We start from the raw sequence: 19,740 nt of genomic DNA, 5'->3' as shown, positions 1-19,740 counted from the left end.
AAGAGCATTTACATAGTCATAATAATGTTAAAACTATTGAGCTAAACCAATTTATGATTTAATTACTAGCAGATGGGAAGAGTGTACATGTGTGTTGGGTTCAGAAAAGAGAGAGCTAGGTCTTCTTATTCTATACTGGTGAATCAATGGGTATTGCTTAAAACTGAAAAATCAAGAAGTAGCAATAATGCATATTTATAAAGACATGGAGGTAAATACTAAAATAATCAGCTAAAAGGTGAAAGTCGTTCCTCTATGGGAGGAGAAATAGGTATGCAGAAATGAGGAACTGCTTTTTTTCGGAACAGACTGGCAAAAGTGTTTATTTAACTCTGAATTGTATACATGAATAACTAATAAAAATTAAAACAACAAAAAGCAAAAACCTTCCAGTTAGGAGTAAAAAGACAAGGTGTGAGTCTATTGGGTAGCTGGATATGTTGTGTATCTTTTTCCTCCATGGAATGTAAGGTGACTGGTTGAGGCCTTTGCTACCGGCTAAAACCAGGTTACTGCTTCCTAAGAAAAGTAGAAAATATTCATGGGGAGGGCCTCTAGTTGGATGTTAAGGATCAAGAGAGAAGCCAGAGTAACCCCAGACCTTTAGTGGATATAAAAGAGGAAATGGTTCAGAAATGAAATGTGCTATATATAAAGCCTTAGAATGAAGCTTTCCCTACTTTGAGCATTAAGAGGTTCTCTAGCCTGCCTGCATCCTTCCTTGATAAGGAAAGCTGTTTGTATACGCTGTCACCATCCTGATCCTTTAATAACTATAAAGATTAAAACAAGAAAGCAGTTGAAGAAAATAAGAGGACCACAGTGTGGTTGGGCATAGCTAGCTACATTCAAAGACAAGATGAAATAATTAGATGTGTCTAATATGAAAAATCATTGCGCAAGTTATGGCTATAAGTGCAGCTTCATATAAGTATGTTGTCCTGGTCTTAAATATCACCAGCAACATGATTTTCTGAAATGGTGAACAATTCTTTGTAAAGTTGTAAACAAAACTAAGTATAATATTCCTTTGATTTAAATGCTGAATTCCAGTTAAATTCCTTGGTAATTTAGTGTCAGCTAACCAAAAAATATCTTGCTGTTATTTTTTTAATGGACTTAGATTAAAGGCTCAGATTTTTCACTTATGTGAATAGGTGGCAGGACATTTGAAAGTCATGTGGGATGTAAGCCAGTCACAACAATCGAAGATCTGCCTCTCAGATATCCATGATGCCCTGGTACTGACACATTGGAGAACATATGATGGGGGGAGAAGTAGAGTTTAAAAAAAAAAAAAGGAGGGGAGCCTGGGTGGCTCAGATGGTTAAGAGGCCTACTCTGGACTTCAGCTCAGGTCATGATCTCACAGGTTCGTGGGTTCGAGTTCTGTGTCGGGCTCTACTCTGACAGCGTGGAGCCTCCTTGATATTCCTTCTCATTCCCTCTCTCTCTGCCCTTCCCCCACTCATGTGCATGCACTCTCTCAAAATAAATAAACATTAAAAAAAAGAGGAAACCCAAATAAGCTTATGAAGGTAGGCAAGAAGAAAGAAGAGAAGCGTAGTTCATAGAAAGCACAAGTAAAATGTTATGTGTGAGTGGGTTCTCATCCCTTGTTAAAAGAGTTAGATTGGAGTCTTGAAATGCTATTTACAAGGAAGACAGTTACTAGGGTGTCTGTGTGGCTCAGTCAGTTGAGTGTCTGACTCTTGATTTTGGCTCAGGTCATGATCCTAGGATCATTGGATTGAGCCCCAAGTTGGGCTCCACACTCAGCATGGAGGCTCCTTGAGACTCTTTCTTGCTCTCTCTCTTTCCCTCCCTCCCTCCATTTGCCCCTCTCTCCCCCCACCCAGTCTCTCTCTCTCTCTCTCTCTCAAAAAAAAAAAAAAAAAATATATATATATATAGTAGGTATGTGATAAAGGAGTGAGGAAAAAGCTATCTCAAAAGAATGCAGTACTCTTAATCTTAGACACAATATAATTCAAAGCCAAAACAATTAAGTGGAACATGGAAATGATATCGACAAAAGATAGAATTCATCAAAAAAATATGGACCTTTATGTCTTGAACAACGGAGAACACAAAAACTATTATAAATACAAGAAGAAACATTCTTTAGAAGTATCTGAGAAAAGATAGTGAAAGCCATAGAGATGTCTTTGTGGGGTTGGAGTGTGAGAACATGTGGGGGATGTGTGTGTGTGTAGGTCAGTATATGTTTGTAAATACATAGGAATGGTTTCCAAGGGGTATACTGGAGCTCATAATAATGGTTATATTGAGGAGTTTCAAGTTAGTCTAGGTACTAGTTTAAGCCCATGATATAAGTTTTCCTTTTACAAATGAGGAAACTGAGGTACAGAGAAGTTAAGTCACTCTTTCCAGGTGTCGGAGCTGAACAGAGAGTGGCAGAGGCACATTCAACTCTGGCAGTTTAGCTCTAGGTCCTGTGCTGTTTCTTTTGTTTTCTTTTTTTAATAAAATTTTTAAGTTTATTTATTTTGAGAAAGAGAGGGCGCAAGCAGGGGAGGAGCAGAGAGGAGAGAGAGAGAGAGAGAGAGAGAGAGAGAGACTCCCAAGCAGGTCTTGCACTGCCGGTGCGGAGCCCAATGTGGGGCTTGAACCCACTAACTGTGAGATTATGACCTGAGCGGAAACCAAGAGTCAGTCACTTGACCAACTGAGCCACCCAGGTGCCCTTGCCTTGTACTATTTCTTTAGTGCCCTGTTCTGTTCTGCTGCTGCCAGTTGGTCTCCTTCAAGCACCTTTAAAAACACTATATTTGTGATCAAGGGAACATTAGGAGGATAGAAGAAAGCAATGAAGGAGAGACTCTTCACTGTATTTGTACAGTTTAAAACTGTGAATGTACTACCTAATCAAATAACCTTAAAAATAAAACTCAGAAGGCACCTGGCTGGCTCAGTTCATGATATTGCAGTTCATGAGTTTGAGCCCCTCATTGGGCTTTGTGCTGACAGCTCAGAACCTGAAGCCTGCTTTGGATTCTGTGTCTCCCTCTCTCTCTGCCCCTCCCCCGCTCATGCTCTGCCTCTCTCTGTCTCAAAATTAAATAAACATTAAAAAAATTTTAAAGAAAAAAACCTCTGCATACAACTCTTGATCTTGGGGTTGTGAGTTCAAGCCCCTCGTTGGGTACAGAGATTACTTAAGTAAAACTTTAAAAAGATAAAACTTTGTAAGCTACTTCAAAGGCGTTAGAAGCAGTAAAATTATACACAATATGTAGTACAGACTTTTTTCACTGAAGACTAAAATTTTTGAATATACTATTATATGATTTGAAAAGAAAAGATATTATGTTTAGCTTTCCCATAATTCTTTTTAAAAAATGTTTATTTATTTTGAGAGAGAGAGAGAGCACGCACGAGCAGGTGGAGAAGGGGCGGAGAGGGAGAGAATCCCAAGCAGGCTCGTACTGTCAGCACAGAGCCCCACGTGGGGCTTGATCTCATGAATTGTGAGATCATGACCTGAGCCAAAATCAAGAGTGGGATGCTGAACCAAATGAGCCACCCAGGTGCCTCTAGCTCTTCAGTAATCCTAATAAGACTTTCTTTTGTTCTTAATTCTTTGATTTCTAAATTGTAGATTTTTTTCTCATCAGCATATAAAAAATATATAAAAATAGAAAAAACTTGTATGTCTCCTAAGGCAAAATGGCTACAACAACAATTCAGTGCTTTTTTTACTATTGCCTCATCAGTGCTTATGTAAATTTTGATTGTTTAACTCTTAGGCTGTACCAGTATAAAGAATATAAATCTGATTTTCATTCATTTTATTGTCTATAGTGTGGACTTTAAAAGCAAATGATTATATCTCCGGTTGTATTATAGGAGTGTTTTAAATAATACATTATAAGCTGCATTTACGTTTAAGGTTGATAAGACTGCAGTACAAAGAGTGCCCATTTTGGGGTGCTCATGACAAAGCTTTGCTTATTCACTTGGCAGGTGTGCTTCTGGTGACTTAATTACATCATTGAGTTACACACAGGTTCATAACACAGTTGTACTTTGCTAAGTGTGTTTATGTCTCTATTTGTCTCCACAATGTTCAGAAACATTAATAAAAGGAGGCATTTTCTGACATTACAATCTATTTCTTTCATAATTAATGCTTTACTCATTAAATACTGGTTGGTAAGACTTATTTTAAGTGGATAAAAATATATATACAGTGAGTTTCTTTCATTTAAAATCAGTTCTTTTCATCAAGTTATGCTATGTTGCATTACTTGATTTAATATGGAAACATGCTTAGTGATAAGTATGGATTTTTCTTGATATGGTAGAATACTACTACATGTGTAGAAAGATGCCAGCACAAAATTGTGATCTCATTATAAACCAGTCATTTTTTAAAGTTGTGTGGTATTTTTTTGTGTGTGCCCTTGTGGAGTTAGTATTCATTAAAAAAAAAAAAAAAGGCATTTCCTTACAACAACTGTATTTAGTTGTGTGTGTGTGTGTGTGTGTGTGTGTGTGTTTTAAATGACTAATATTTCCTTACAACAATAAAAACAGCCTGCAGGGGGCTTTTTCCATTCCCATTGAAGCCATTTGTAGAATTATTCTGGTTTCACCCTATTCTGCTCCCTTGATACCTCCTTCTTTCTCTGTTCTCCTTGACTGGCTGTCTCTTGGCATAAAATTTCTTCTATTAATGATAGGAGTTCCAGAAAGAGAGAACAGATAGATTTCGTAATGTGAACTTGGATCATGTTTTGTGTTTTTCCTGCTCTCTGTTGTAACCTAAGATTTGAAATAAGATAATCCCTTTTTTGGTTTGTTGAGCTCTGTATTTCACATCTAAACAGTGTAACTGAAACCTCTAAAATTTTAATTTACTTAAAGTTGTATTTGTATTAGAGTATTGTAAGCATGTGATCTGGGAGATCTTTGGTCAGAGTCCTCATTATAGGCCTGAAGGCCCTGTAAATTGTGGCTAATGTTCACTGTACTTAAATAAGTTACATTAAGATTGATTGGGTTTTTTCCTGGAAGAAAAATGTGTGTGCCTGAAAAATTTCTTGAGAAACCTGTCTACCTAGCAAATATATCTACTGCTAGTATCTTTTTCTATTTATTTAAAAATTTTAATGTTTATTTATTTATTTTTGAGAGAGCATGCATAAGTGTGAAAGAGGGGCAGAGAGAGAGTGGGAGAGAGAATCCAAGTAGGCTCCGCACTGTCAGCTCAACATGGGACTTGATTTCATGAGTCATGAGATAATGACCCAAGCCAAAATCAAGAGTATGACGCTTAACCAACTGAGCCACCCAGGCGCCTCTATTTATTTTAATTTTAATTTTAATTTTTGTAGAACACTTATTGAAATAATACATGAATATATTCTTTCAAAAAATAATCAGACATTAAAAAAAAAAGTAAAAGTAGGGAAGTATATATCCCCAATTTAATAATAGTATTTAGCATCTTCCATGTGGTACAAAGCCTTTTTTAATCATCTGATTAACTTCTGGGTTTTATTTTAGTTAATAAAGGAAATTTTAGTCAATTTCTTACTTTCAAATCTTAATATTTTTTATCAATATCATCCAGGCACTGGAAGACTAGTTAGTCCTTCTGTGGCTAGAGGTATAATTCAGTTTACCAATTAGGAAATGAGGTTATATGGGAGTGCCTGGGTGACTCAGTTGGCTAAGCATCCGACTTCAGCTCAGGTCATGATCTCATGGTCTGTGGGTTCAAGTCCCAGGTCGGGTTCTGTGCTGACAGCTCGGAGCCTGGAGCCTGCTTTGGATCCTGCCTCTCCCTTTCTCTCTGCCCCCCTCCCTTGCTTGCATTCTGTCTCTCAAAATGAATAAATGTTGAAAATAATAACAAAAAAAAGATAAAATAATGGTTGGATGTCCTTATGGCACACAATTCAAGCAGTATACTGTAAAAAGAGAAAATAAAAATCTCCCTATATTTTCCAATGCTTCATTGCTTCTTTATTGAATATAAGCTGTTAACATTTGTTTTATATTATTCCAGTTGTATGACCTCATAACAAATTACTCAAAAATTTAGTGGTATAAAACCTTTTATTAAGATGACAAACTCTGTGTCTGGAGTTCATACAGAGCATAGTGGAGATGACATGTGTGTTGCACAATGTCTGGGTTCTTAGCTGTAAGACTCAGAGGCTGGGAGCAGGAAGCATCTGGAGGCTCACTCACTCACTGTCTGGCAGCTGATACTGGTAGACTGAAACCCTGCCTAGTACTCCCAGCCTACATATGACCTTTTCATATGGATGCTTGGCTTCCTCACAGTGTGGTGGCTTGCTTCCAAGGTTAAGTATCCATCTCAAGGGAGGATAGGGAAGGGGGAGAACCAGCCAGCAGCTGGATACTTTTTTTTTTTTTAATTTCCTTAAGTAATCTCTACACCCAACATGGGTCTCTAACTCAACAACCCCAAGATCAAGAGTCACATGCTCTACTGCCTGAGCCAGCCAGGCACCCCAGCAGCTGGATACTTTTTATGACCTGGCCTAAGAAATTGCATACAGCCCTTTGATTATAGCGATCACAAGCCTGCTTAGGTTCAAGAGGAGAGGAAATATATTCCATCCTTTTTTTTTTCAATTGAGGTATATTTGACATTATATTAATTTCAGGTATACAACAAAATGATTTGATACTTACATATTACTAAATGATCACCACAGTAAGTCTAGTTAACATCCAACATCATACATAGTTACAAAGAAATTTTTCATCTTGTGATGAGGAATTTTAGGATCTACCCTCTTAGCAACTTTCAAATCTGCAATATAGTGTTGTTAACTATAGTCACCATGTTTTACATTACATCCCCATGGCTTATTTTTTTTTTAATTTTTTTTTCAACGTTTATTTATTTTTGGGACAGAGAGAGATAGAGCATGAACGGGGGAGGGCAGAGAGAGAGGGAGACACAGAATCGGAAACAGGCTCCAGGCTCTGAGCCATCAGCCCAGAGTCCGACGCGGGGCTCGAACTCACGGACCGCGAGATCGTGACCTGGCTGAAGTCGGACGCTTAACTGACTGCGCCACCCAGGCGCCCCTACCCATGGCTTATTTTATAACTAGAATTTTGTACCTTTTGACCTCCTTCACCCATTTTGCCCACCCTCTACTACCCAATTTTGGTAACCACCTATCTATTCTCTGTATTTATTAGCTTGGTTTGTTGTTTTAAATTAAATGTATAAGGCAGATTATTGTCTTTCTCTGACTTACTTCACTTAGCTTATGTCCTCAAGGTCCATCTGGATTGCCACAAATGGCAAGATTTCATTCTTTTTATGTCTCTGTGTACACACACACACACACACACACACACCCCATCATGTTTATCCATTCATCCATCAGTGGACACTTAGGTTGTTTTCATATCTTGGCTACTGAAAATAATGCTGCAGTGCACATGGGTGTGCATATATCTTTTCAAATTAGTGTTTTCATTTTCTTCAGATAAATACCCAAAAGTGGAATTGCTGGGTCATGTACTGGTAATTCTGGTCTTAATTTTTTTTTTTTTTTTGAGAAACCTTATACTTTTTTCCATAGTGGCTGCACCAATTTACATTCCCACCAATAGTGCACAAGGGTTTCCTTTTCTCCACATCTTCACTAATGCTTGTTATTTCTTGTCTTGTGCTGCTGTTTATAAGCCACCCTGTCTGTAGTATTGTTTTAGAAAAGTAAACTGAGACCTTTGCTAACATGAAAAGATATACAAAGTGTGTTAATCAACTCTTTATGTTATCAGTAAGGCTTTCGGTCTACAGTAGTCTCCTGTAGTCAAAACTTATATATGGATTTTTGACTATGCAGGGGGGTCAATGTCCCTACCACTGTGTTGTTCAGGGATCAACTATTTTACAAATATCAATGTCTGGAATATAGTAACCAGAATGCTAACAAATAGTTATCATCATATGGTGGGATGTTGTCGATTTTGGTCACTGCTCTAAGAACTACTAGAACATTCCTGAGCTACTGAGCTCCATTAGAACGTAGGAAATGTTGTGTTTTGGGTTTTTTGTTCTTTTAATGGGGCTTTATGTTTATGTTTCTTTCGTATTTTATTTTTTAATTAAAATTTTTTTTAATGTTTATTTATTTTTGAGAAAGAGAGAGTGCACAAGTGGGACAGGGTTAGAGAAAGGGAGACCTAGAATCAGAAGCAGTCTCCAGGCTCTGAGCTGTCAGCACCAAGTCAGATGTAGGGCTCAAACCCACGAACCCATGAGATCATGACCTGAGCTGAAATCAGACATTTAACTGATTGAGCCACCCAGGTGCCTCTCTTTTCTTTCTTAATAAATGTTTATTCATTTTTGAGAGAGAGAATGTGAGCAGGGGAGGGGCAGAGAGAGGGGGACAGAGGATCTGACGCAGGCTCTGTGTTGACATCGGTGAGCCCAAGGCAGAGGGCTCAAACGTACCAACCATGAGATCCTGGCCTTAGCTGAAGTTGATGCTCAACCAGCTGAGCCACCCAGGCACCCTTATATTGTTATTTTATGTGTTAGGCTCCCTACTACATCTCTGGATCCGTAATATATACTTGCTGTTTTATGACTTTATTTCCCAAGCTGCATATTGGAACACCTGACCTAACACTGATGATTTGTGAGAATACTTTAAAATGGGAACACCTGTTTTTTTTTTCATCCTCTTTTTTCAATATCTTGCTCTCAAACTGGCAAGGAGTTTAGTTGTTGCAAATAATATACATATAATTCCTCTGAGCAGTTTAGGGAAAAAAATAGTCTCTTAAAATCTGAAAACCTTAGTTTGACAAAATGCACATGAAAATTACTCCTGGGATGCCTGGTCGCTCAGTCGGTTAAGTGTCTGACTCTTGGTTTTGGCTCAGGTCATGATCTCATGATTCTTGAGTTCGAGCCCCACATCCAGCTCTTTGCTGACAGTGGGGAGCCTGCTTGAGATTCTCTCTCTCCCTCTCTTTCTGCCCCTTCCTTATGCTCTATCTCTCTCAAAATAAATAAACTTTAACAAAAAATCACTCCTTAAATATTTGTCAAAGAAATGAATATTTTTCTCTATTTTTGTTTTGAGGAAAGCCACAGGAATCTCACTGCTCAGAGACTTTCAAGCGAACCTTACGACCATGAGCTGTGTTAGAGGCCATTGACCCAACCGTTTAGTCATTACTTTGAAAGTACTTTTTGTTGTTGGTTTTAGAATTTCATTTAAAAAAAAATAATAGTGATAAATTTGAGCATGCTTATTTACACAGTCAGCCCTGTTTAATATTAAAATGACTTTTTCCCACTTTCCTGCAAATTGCTGTGATCTAAAAACGTTATCCTGTAGACCATGAACTGGGATTTTTTTTTTTTTTAATTTTTTTTTTTTCAACGTTTATTTATTTTTGGGACAGAGAGAGACAGAGCATGAACGGGGGAGGGGCAGAGAGAGAGGAAGACACAGAATCGGAAACAAGCTCCAGGCTCCGAGCCATCAGCCCAGAGCCTGACGCGGGGCTCGAACTCACAGACCGCGAGATCGTGACCTGGCTGAAGTCGGACGCTTAACCGACTGCGCCACCCAGGCGCCCCAGTGAACTGGGATTTTTATATACATGTTTAATTTTTTATATGTTTAATTATATCATTTAATCCTCATAATGCCTTAAAGTTCATAATGTTAAGCAGTTAGGTAGGCATGAACAAGGTGGGATAAAGCAGATGCTGGCCATACACTCTGAGCCACCCCACCCAGGGTTAACAGCCACACCTTCAGAGCCACTCCAGGGCTAACAGAACAAGAAAGGCCTAGCCACAGAGCTGGCTCAAAAGCCACAAGGGAACTTCCAAGAGCTGAGGATGAACACAAAAGGTGCAAGCTGCCTTAAGATCACAGCAAAAACTCATTAGAAACTCATAAATAGACAATACATAAATAAATAACAGAATGCATCATGGCTGCGTGCATGCACAGAAGCCAAAATGTTATGTAACCATCAGCTGTCAATCAAAGCCAAAATTACATATAGAAAAAGCAAACTTAAAAGGATGCAGTTAGAAAGTCTTGGGGCCATTGCCACTCTTGCTCTGGCAGTGGCCCACTTTCTCTCTTGAAAATATAGTATACTTATCTACTCAGTAAACTCTATCTCCCCATTCTGGTCTTGGGTCTCCAACTCTGGGTGCATCTGGGACAAGATGCACCTTGGTATCTGGTCAACCGAGTGACCCAATAACATTAATAGGTCATATATATGTCTTTTATAGTTTGAAACTTTATGGAAAGTAACAGATAAAGAGTTTGAACCCATATACCTCTGATTTTAAAGCTTCTCTTTTTAACCACTGTTCTGTTTACCAGTATACAGGCAGCTACTGTCCATGGGAAAGAACATGACTTCCAATATATGTGAGGTTCTTGAGCAGACATAAAAAAAATAGCGATAAGTTCTAGTTCAGGTATTGTCTTAACTCGGGTGGCTAAAGCAAAATACCACGGATAGGTGGCTTAAACATCAAACATTTATTTCTCCCAATTCTGGAGTCTGGAAAGTCCAAGATCAAGTACAGGTAGACTTGGTGTCTGGTGATGGTTTTCTACTTGGTTTGCGGACAGCTGCCTTCTTGCTGTATCTTCAACATGGTACAGAGGGAATAAGGACTCTAGTCTCTTCTTAATATAAAGGCACTAATCCCATCGTGGGGGCTTTCCCCTTATGACCTCATTTAAATCTATTTACCTCCCAAAGGCCCCGCTTCCAAAAACCATCACATTGGGGATTTAGGGCTTCAACAAGTGAAGTTGGGACGCATTCAGTCTATAGTAGGTACATTTTGGTAATTCCAGAGAGAGACTTTCTTTTCTTTTTAATTCTTTTCAGTGAATTTCTCCAAAGTAAGTTTTCTCAAAAAGATCCATTTATCTGCTTTTGTCATTAGAATTGTCTCTTTGAGAAGATATGGCATAGTATTACTTGGCAATCAAAAAGAATGACATCTTGCCATTTGCAACTATGTGGATGGAACTGGAGGGTATTATGCTAAGCGAAATTAGTCAGAAAGACAAAAATCATATGACTTCACTCATATGAGGACTTTAAGAGACAAAATAGATGAACATAAGGGAAGGGAAACAAAAATAATATAAAAACAGGGAGGGGGACAAAACAGAAGAGACTCATAAATATGGAGAAGAAACTGAGGGTTACTGGAGGGCAGACGGGCTAAATGGGTAAGGGGCACTAAGGAATCTACTCCTGAAATCATTGTTGCACTGTCTGCTAATTTGGATGTAAATTTTTTTTAAATTTTTAAAAAAGGGGGATTAAAAAAAAAAAGAATTGTCTCTTTGATCTACATTTTTCCCAGAGACCTCTGACAGCCAAGGGTTTCTGTTAGGCTTCCTGGGTATCATAACAGACTATTTTATATTCATCAATTTCCCTAATGTGAAATCTCTTGGCCAGGTCTCTCTTATTCTTTCAGTCTTTTTAAATCTGTGTTTTCTGCCTTTTTCCCTAATGAGTAAACACATTTATTATACTCATGTTATGCTGTCTCTGTGATTTTGAAGCAGGCTAACTTCAAAAACTTTCCATGACCATCCTGGTTAGATGGAGAGATTTAAATCTACTTTTAGTTATTTTCTGGGATCCCAGGATCAGTGTTAACATGAAATTTACCTGGACAACAATTGTTGGCTACAGATAGTCCACATGTGGTTCTTCCCCTTGCCTCCACCGTAATACAGAAAATATTTGAAGTTTATTACTCCATCCTGTAGATCCTGTCATTTGTTTCCTTCACATATTATCCTTGGTTTTCTTCTAATTATATTTGTTTTCGCAAATAGTTTCCTATTGGAATAGCCAAAATTAGCATCAATAGTACCACTGTATTCTCCAAATAAGTCAAGAGAAAACTAAGATGTAAATTAGGCCTTTGTTTAAACAGTTCCATCAAAACAGTGAGATTCTCTTGTATTTAAATGCATGGCTTTTTTAAAATTTTTTTTTTTTCAACGTTTATTTATTTTTGGGACAGAGAGAGACAGAGCATGAACGGGGGAGGGGCAGAGAGAGAGGGAGACACAGAATCGGAAACAGGCTCCAGGCTCTGAGCCATCAGCCCAGAGCCCGACGCGGGGCTCGAACTCCCGGACCGCGAGATCGTGACCTGGCTGAAGTCGGACGCCTAACCGACTGCGCCACCCAGGCGCCCCATTGCATGGCTTTTTTAAAGTGTGTATTTATTTATTTTGAGGAAGGAAGAGAAAGAAAGTGTGTGCCTGTACATGAACACGGAAGGCGCAGAGAAGAGAGGAGAGAGAGAATCCAAATAGGCTGCATGCTGTCTCCATGGAGCCCGACTTGGGTCTTGATCTCACCACTGTGAGATCATGACTTGATCCGAAACCAAGAGCCAGATGCTTAACCAACTGGGGCCACCCAGGTGCCCTTAAATAGTGGTTTTTTAATTCTTTAAAGACTGTAATTTACTCATCATAGGTGTTTGAATCTGAATACTGAAAATATATTCCAAAACACTGGTTTGGAAAAAACACGTAGTCCTGATCATGATACTTTGGCACCTCATTATTCAGAGCCTGCAGCATTGCCTGTTTGTGAACGTGAAGAATGTAGCCAGGAACTCAAAGAAGACCTGCCAGAAGAGCAGAGTCCAACCACAGCTCTTGGTGGAATGTCCCAAATATTCACCGCAGCTTGGACTAGAGTTGAAGTGCTGCACTCAGCCAGGCTTCCGATGAATAAATTCTTCTCATTCTTGGTTGGGGGGAGGGGAGGGGCGGGGGGGGGGGGCAGTGCATGCACATGCCCGTAGGCACTCAGTTTTAATTTTCTTAAAGCTGAAAGAGCTCCTGTCTGCTTAGCATGAGCCAAAGGATTTATCGTTTCCTGTTGAAAATCATTTGACTCCCACTCTTCTGGCTGCCCTTACGTAGAAAAAACCACTTATTATGAACCAACACAGCTTCCACATTAAACTGACATAATTTCTCTTTTTACCAATTATATGTGAATTAGTTAATTTTCTAGAAACTTCTATAGCAGGACAAATTGTACATTACCATTTTTTATCATAGTCCCAAAGGGAAGCCTACTCTTTCTTCCCCTGGCACTTAAAGGAAGAGCTCTCTCTCTCTCTCTTCTTAATGTTTGTTTATTTTTGAGAGAGAGAGAAAGAGAGCATGAGTGGGAAAGGAGCAGGAAGAGAGGGAGGCACAGAATCTGAAGCAGGCTCCAGATGTCAGCACAAAGCCCTACGTGGGGCTCGAACCCATGAACCATAAGATCATGACCTGAGCTGAAGTCGGATGCTTAACTGACTGACCCACCCTGGTGCCCCTCCCTCCCTCCCTCTCCCTCCCTCCCCCTCCCCCTCCCCCCCCCCCCCCTCTCTCTCTCTTTAAAGTGATCTCTGTGCCCAAGGTGGGGTTCTAACTCAGGATCAAGAGACACATGCTCATCAATTAAGCCAGCCAGGTATCCCAAGAGAGATCTCTTTCAGTGTAGAAGGAAAACATTGGCTATGTTGGTCTTAGAGCTACTTAATAACTACACATATGGTTATTTTCACTTTAGTCAGATTTTGCTTCAGTTCAATTATACAGTACATCAACTCATGGGAGTATTTTGTAACAATTCAGAATTGTGCTTGAGAGAATGTAATGATATGTTGGTAACTATAAAATTATGATACAAAATTTTGTACATTGTAAAGTAGAATGGAATTGTGTTAAGGATTTAGATTTTGGAGTTAGTACTGGATAATCAAGTTAGCTAACCTCTCCCAAACTCAAGTTTCATCCATCAGTAAAGTAGCAATAATAGAACCTGTCTCCAGCCTTGGTTGAGAATTAAATAACAAGTTAAAGTTCTTACTACAGTACCTACCACATACAAGTTTCCAGTGTTTGTGATTATAATAAATTATTTAAGTTATAATAAGTCACTTTTTAAAGTAATACAATTTTAAAAGTAATATAATTTTTATTTAAATATGTCCCAAATATTATAAAATGAGAAAGTACTCCCAATTCCACAATGATAAACCATATGGGTATCTGTTATATATTGCTATGTCTCAGAATTGGAGGCAGTCAGACAAATGACATCAGTAGCATACTGTGATGATTTGAGCATACAGAGAGAGCATTTGGTCCTGGGGTTAAATACAACAGCTAAGTAACATGGCTCTTATGCCCCAGCCACAAGTGACTTTGTGGTTCTTCATCACTATCTCACAGGAGCCTGTTCACCTAAGGCCCTTTCCTAGTTGTTTATTCTGCCTGGAATGCTCAATCCCTTGATCTTTACTGTCCCGTAGATAGCCCCTTAAGTGTTATTGCCTCTCTCTGCCTGATTTAGATATAATGCCATCCTGTTTTTGTTCTCTGCATGACTCTCTGAAATTTTTTATAATATATATATTTTTAATTTTTTTTTTTTATTTAAAAAAAATTTTTTTTTTCAACATTTATTTATTTTTGGGACAGAGAGAGAGAGACAGAGCATGAACGGGGGAGGGGCAGAGAGAGGGAGACACAGAATCGGAAACAGGCTCCAGGCTCCGAGCCATCAGCCCAGAGCCTGACGCGGGGCTCGAACTCACGGACCGCGAGATCGTGACCTGGCTGAAGTCGGACGCTTAACCGACTGCGCCACCCAGGCGCCCCTATTTTTAATTTTTTTAATGTTTGTTTATTTTTGAGAGAGAGACAGAGTGCAAGTGGGGGAGGGGCAGAGAGAGAGGGAGACACAGAATTTGAAGCAGGCTCCAGGCTCTGAGCTGTCAGTGCAGAGCCTGACATGGGGCTCGAAGCCACCAACTGTGAGATCATGACCTGAGATGAAGTTGGATGCTTAACCGACTGAGCCACCCAGGCGCCCCATAATATATTTGTTAATCGTCTGATTTCTCCCCACAAGACTGTATGATCCATAAAAGTAGAAACTTTGTCTTTTTCATACTATATCCTCAGTACCTAGATCTGTACTTGGCACATAGTAGGCATTTAATAAGTATATTGAATGAATAAGTGAACAAATGATTGTTGCATTATTATTATTATATAGATGTAATTCATGAGCATCTCACATTTCTACATGAACATTTTAAAAACATGTTTGTTTATTTTTGAGAAAGAGTGTGGGGGAGGGGCAGAGAGAGAGAGAGGAAGAGAGAGAATCCTAAGCAGGCTCTGTCCTGTCAGCACAGAGCCTGACATGGGACTCAGTCTCACAAACCGTGAGATCTTGACCTGAACTGAAATCAAAAGTTGGATGCTTAACCTACTGAGCCACCCAGGTGCCCTCTAAATGAACATTCTTATATGGCTACAGAGAAATATTTGTTTTTTCTCTTATTCCATGTGTGTTTCCTAGTAAGTTCAATGATTTAAGAGCACAATAGTAAATATTTTAGGCTCGATGACTCTATAATTATAACCTCAGCTGTTGTAGTGAAAGCAGCCGTAGACAATATCTAAATGAATGCGTGTGGCTGTGTTTCAGTTAAACTGCAAGCATACCTCATTTTATTGCACTTGCACTTCATACATACTGCATTTTCTACAAATTGAGGGTTTGTAGCAACCCTGCATTGATCGAAGTCTTACCAGTACCATTTTTCTGTCAGCATTTGCTTGCTTCATGTCTCTGTGTCACATTTTGGCAATTCTTGCAATATTTCAAGCTTTATCATTATTATTTATTATGGTGATCTGTGATGAGTGGTCTTTGATATTACTGTTGTAATTGGTTTGGGGGTACCATGAACTTCATCCATATAGTATGGCGAACTTAATCCATAAATGTTGTATGTGTTCTGACTGTTCCACTGGCTGGCTATCTATCCCGCCCCGCCCCCCATCTCTCTCCCTGTCCTCAGTACTCCTTATTCCCTGAGACATAAAAGCATTAAAATTGAGTCAATTAATAGCCCTGTGATGGTCTTTTAAGTGTTCAAGTGAAAGGAAGAGTCCCACATCTCTTACTTTAAATCAAAAACTATTAATGATTAAGCTCAGTGAGAAAGGCATGTCAAAAACCAAGATAGACTGAAAGCTAGGTCTCTTGGGCCAGTTAGGCAAGCTGTGAATGCAAAGGAAAAATTCTTGAAAGAAAATTAAAAGTTCTACTCCAGTGAACACATGAATGATAAGAAAGCAAAACAGCCTTACTGCTGATAATGGAAAAAGTTTGAGTGGTCTGGATAGAAGACCAAACCAGCTACCACCTTCCCTTAAGCAGAAGCCTAATCCAGAGCAAGAAGATCCTAACTCTCTTCAATTCCATGAAGGCTGAGAGAGGTGAGGAAGCTACAGAAGAAAGGTTTGAAGCTAACAAGAGGTTGATTCATGAGTTTTAAGGAAAGAGGTTATTTCTATAACAAAGTGCAAGGTGAAGTGGCAAGTGCTGATTTGGATGCTGCAGCAAGTTACCCAGAAGATCTAGCTGAGATAGTTCATTAAGGTAACTACACTGAACAGTAGATTTTCAGTGTAGATGAAACAGCCTTCTATTGGAAGAAGATACCATTTAGGACTTTCATAGCCAGAGAAGTCAATGCCTGGCTTCAAGGGACACGTTGACTGTCTTATTCGAGGCTAATGCAGGGACTGACTTTAAGTTGCAGCCAGTGTTCATGCTCATTTACTGTTCCCCAAATCCTAGGACTCTTAAGAATTATGCTAAATCTATTCTGCTGGTGCTCTGTTGGAACAACAAAACTTCCATGACATCACGTCTGCAACATGGTTTACTGAATATTTTAAACCCACCACTAAAACCTATTGCTCAGGAAAGAAGATTCCTTTCAAAATATTACTGCTCATTGACGGTGGACCTGGTCACTCAAGAGCTGTGATGGTGATGAATGTTGTTTTCATGCCTGCTACAACATCTATTCTGCATCCCCATGGATCAAGGAATCATTTTAACGTTCCAGTCTTATTACTTAAAAAATACGTTTCATCAGGCTAGAACTGCCTTGGGTAGTGATTCTTCTGATGGATCTGGGCAAAGTGAATTGAATGTGTTCTCTATATCCATGAGCTCTGCTTGTTTTTTGTTTTTAGATTCCACATATAAGTGAGATCATACGCTATTTTTCTTTTTCTTCTTTTTTTTTAAGTTTATTTATTTTGAGAGAGAGAGAGAGAGAGAGCGCGCGCGTGCATGCATGGAGGTGGTGGGGGGTGAGGAGGGCAGAGAGAAAGAGGGAGAGAGAGAATCCCAAGCAGGCTCCACACTGTCAGCACAGAGCCCTGTCAGCAGGGGCTCGATCTCGTGAACCATAAGATCACTATCTGAGCCGAAAGCAAGAGTCAGACACTTAACTGCTTAACTAACTGAGCCACCCAGGTGCCCCTTTATCTTTTTCTTTGTGACTTCTTTCACTTAGCATAATTCCCTCTGGGTCCATCCCTGTTGTTGTAAATGGCAAGATTTCATTTTTTTAGTGGCTGAATAATATTTCATTGTATATATATTTGCAACATTGTCCTTATCCATTCCCTTTTCTCAACATCCTCACCAACACTTGTTGTTTTTGTCTTTTTGATAATAGCCATAGAATGTATAATTTTTAAAGAGGTTTTTGATAGATTCCTTTCTTATTTAGGGTTAAGATCTGTCTTCCCATTTTAATTCAAGTAGGACTGCTTTTAGAGGTATATACCAAAGCACGCCTGATCGTCTTAGAGAACAGTTTATAAAACGATTTGTTTAGTTGTTAATTCCAATAATTGTTTAGATGAGGTCCTAATTGGTATGGCACAGTAGTAATAATAGCTAACGTTCCTTGGTTTCTTACTACAGTTCACTTGCATTATCTATTTTAATCCTCACTAGTACTCAAATGTAGGTAATATTATCCCCATTTTACCAGGTGAGGAAACTAAAGTTTAGAAGTGTTAAAGACCTTGACCAAGGTCTTTGAAACTCTAGAAGTTTGCAGATCCAGACTTTAAATCCAGGTCTTTTCTGCAGAGCTCTCATACTTAACCAGCTAAGCACACCTGCTCTGTTGTTTTCCCAAGCAATTGCAAGTCATGAGTTACTGCTTTAATGGAGAGAGGGTGTCATTATAAAGTAACAAGGCTGAATTAAAAAGTTGCATGCTCCTTATTCTCTTTTACCATATGGCCATCTCTATTTTAAGATTTATCATGTCATTTCTAAACATCATAAAATTTCTCAGCATAGGGTGGACATTCATAAAAGGGTGATGTATATTTATTGATAGTTTTTTCTTTTAAATTTTCTTTTTAAAAATAATAATCACATGGTCCCAAAATTGTGTAAAAAGATAAATATTGAAAACTTTAGTTTTCATCTCTGTCAGAGTCTACTCCTCCATTCCACCCCCAACCCCTGTGGTATCCATTTTTATTAGTTCCTTATAGCCATGGTTTATGCAGATCTAAGCAAAAAAGGGAAAGTATTTGTTCTTCCCTTTCAAAGATGCATTTTCTACAAATAGAATCTTTTTTTTTTTCTCTGCTTCGAATTTTCCATGAGAAAAAAATCTCATTAACAAAGTTTACTCTCCTTCTAGTAGTCTTCCTCTACAGTTTAGCGTTCTTCTTTGGGAAGTTTAATAATGTGAAGCAGTTTAGGTAGGTCACAGGTGATTTTCTAAAAATTCCTTAATATAAATGGGTGAATTGTGCTAGGTCACAGTGTATGTGAAAGTATGTGAAAATTATTTTGACTAGAAAAAATCCCCCAAAGCTGGACTGCTCCTCAGTGTAGTCTGTGTTTGTATCTGATTCTGAAGGTACAGTATATCTACTGTGGTAGCATTTGTTTAAAAAAAAAAAAATCTTTCTAATAAAGATTATCCGCTTTTGGTTAAATCCAATGGCTAACTTTCCTTTCTTCTTATTCATTGTAGTTGAGGCAGTCCCAGTCCTACTGCACAGACACAGAATGTCTTCAAGAATGTAAGTAATGATGGCACAGGAGGGGCCTTGCATTGGGGCAGAATTAGAGGACAGATGACTGTGAATGTTGGAAATTTTATTTATGGTTTGTTGTTCAAGGAAATGGTTCTCAGTAATGTATTTCCTATTTAAATATTTCATTTTTTAACTTAAATATTTTTTTCTTCCTCAAAAACAAATTTTCATTGAAGAAAATTTTAAAATCATAGGTAAGGAAAAACTTGCAGAATACTAAAAGATAACCATTATTGACAACTTGCTGTAAAACCTTTCAGACCTTTTTCTTGGCAAATATATGTGTAACGTGCACTTCTGGCTGGTCACACTGGAACAGCAAGGCTGCTAGTGCAAACCCCTCACCCTTTCTCTACCATGTCTTTTTTGCATCCATTGGCAGCTTTGGGAACTTTTGAATGGGGAGAGGAGCCCATTCTTTCCCAGGGTGTGGAGGCTTTGGGGCTTTGGCTCTGACATTAGCATTCTCTAGGGAGCAAAGGCAGTTGGGAAGTTTCTCAATCTGGCTTTATGGGCAGTGGTGATGGTAAAGTGAGAATCAGAAGAGAAAGATGGATCCTGCATTGTGAATATAGCTGATAGACTTGGTGGCTATTAGGTGAAGCACCTTTTTTACAAGACACAAATAACTTGAGGGGTTCTAATACCTAACATTCAAGCCAGTTCTGTCTTAGCCATAATGATTTGACTGTAAGAATGGAAGTATGACATTAATAGGAAGGTGAAA

The 19,740-nt window shown here is 38.7% G+C and overlaps 1 protein-coding gene across 10 annotated transcripts in view; it reads left to right on the top strand.

The window, feature by feature from the left end:
* SMIM14 (small integral membrane protein 14) overlaps positions 1–19,740 on the top strand; it is a 127,472-nt gene that overhangs the window by 88,339 nt on the left and 19,393 nt on the right. For all 10 annotated transcript variants that reach the window (XM_047092216.1, XM_047092213.1, XM_047092215.1 and 7 more), the window contains one exon: positions 18,950–18,998. In XM_047092216.1, the coding sequence (XP_046948172.1) occupies positions 18,950–18,998 (49 nt within the window). The remainder of the gene's footprint in view (positions 1–18,949; positions 18,999–19,740) is intronic.

This window comes from Lynx rufus, unplaced genomic scaffold, assembly GCF_022079265.1.
Source record: "Lynx rufus isolate CCGP_SWC_20201006 ecotype Redwood Valley unplaced genomic scaffold, mLynRuf1.p SCAF_3, whole genome shotgun sequence".
NCBI lineage: Eukaryota > Metazoa > Chordata > Mammalia > Carnivora > Felidae > Lynx > Lynx rufus.
This window is presented reverse-complemented; position numbering and strand designations above follow the sequence as displayed.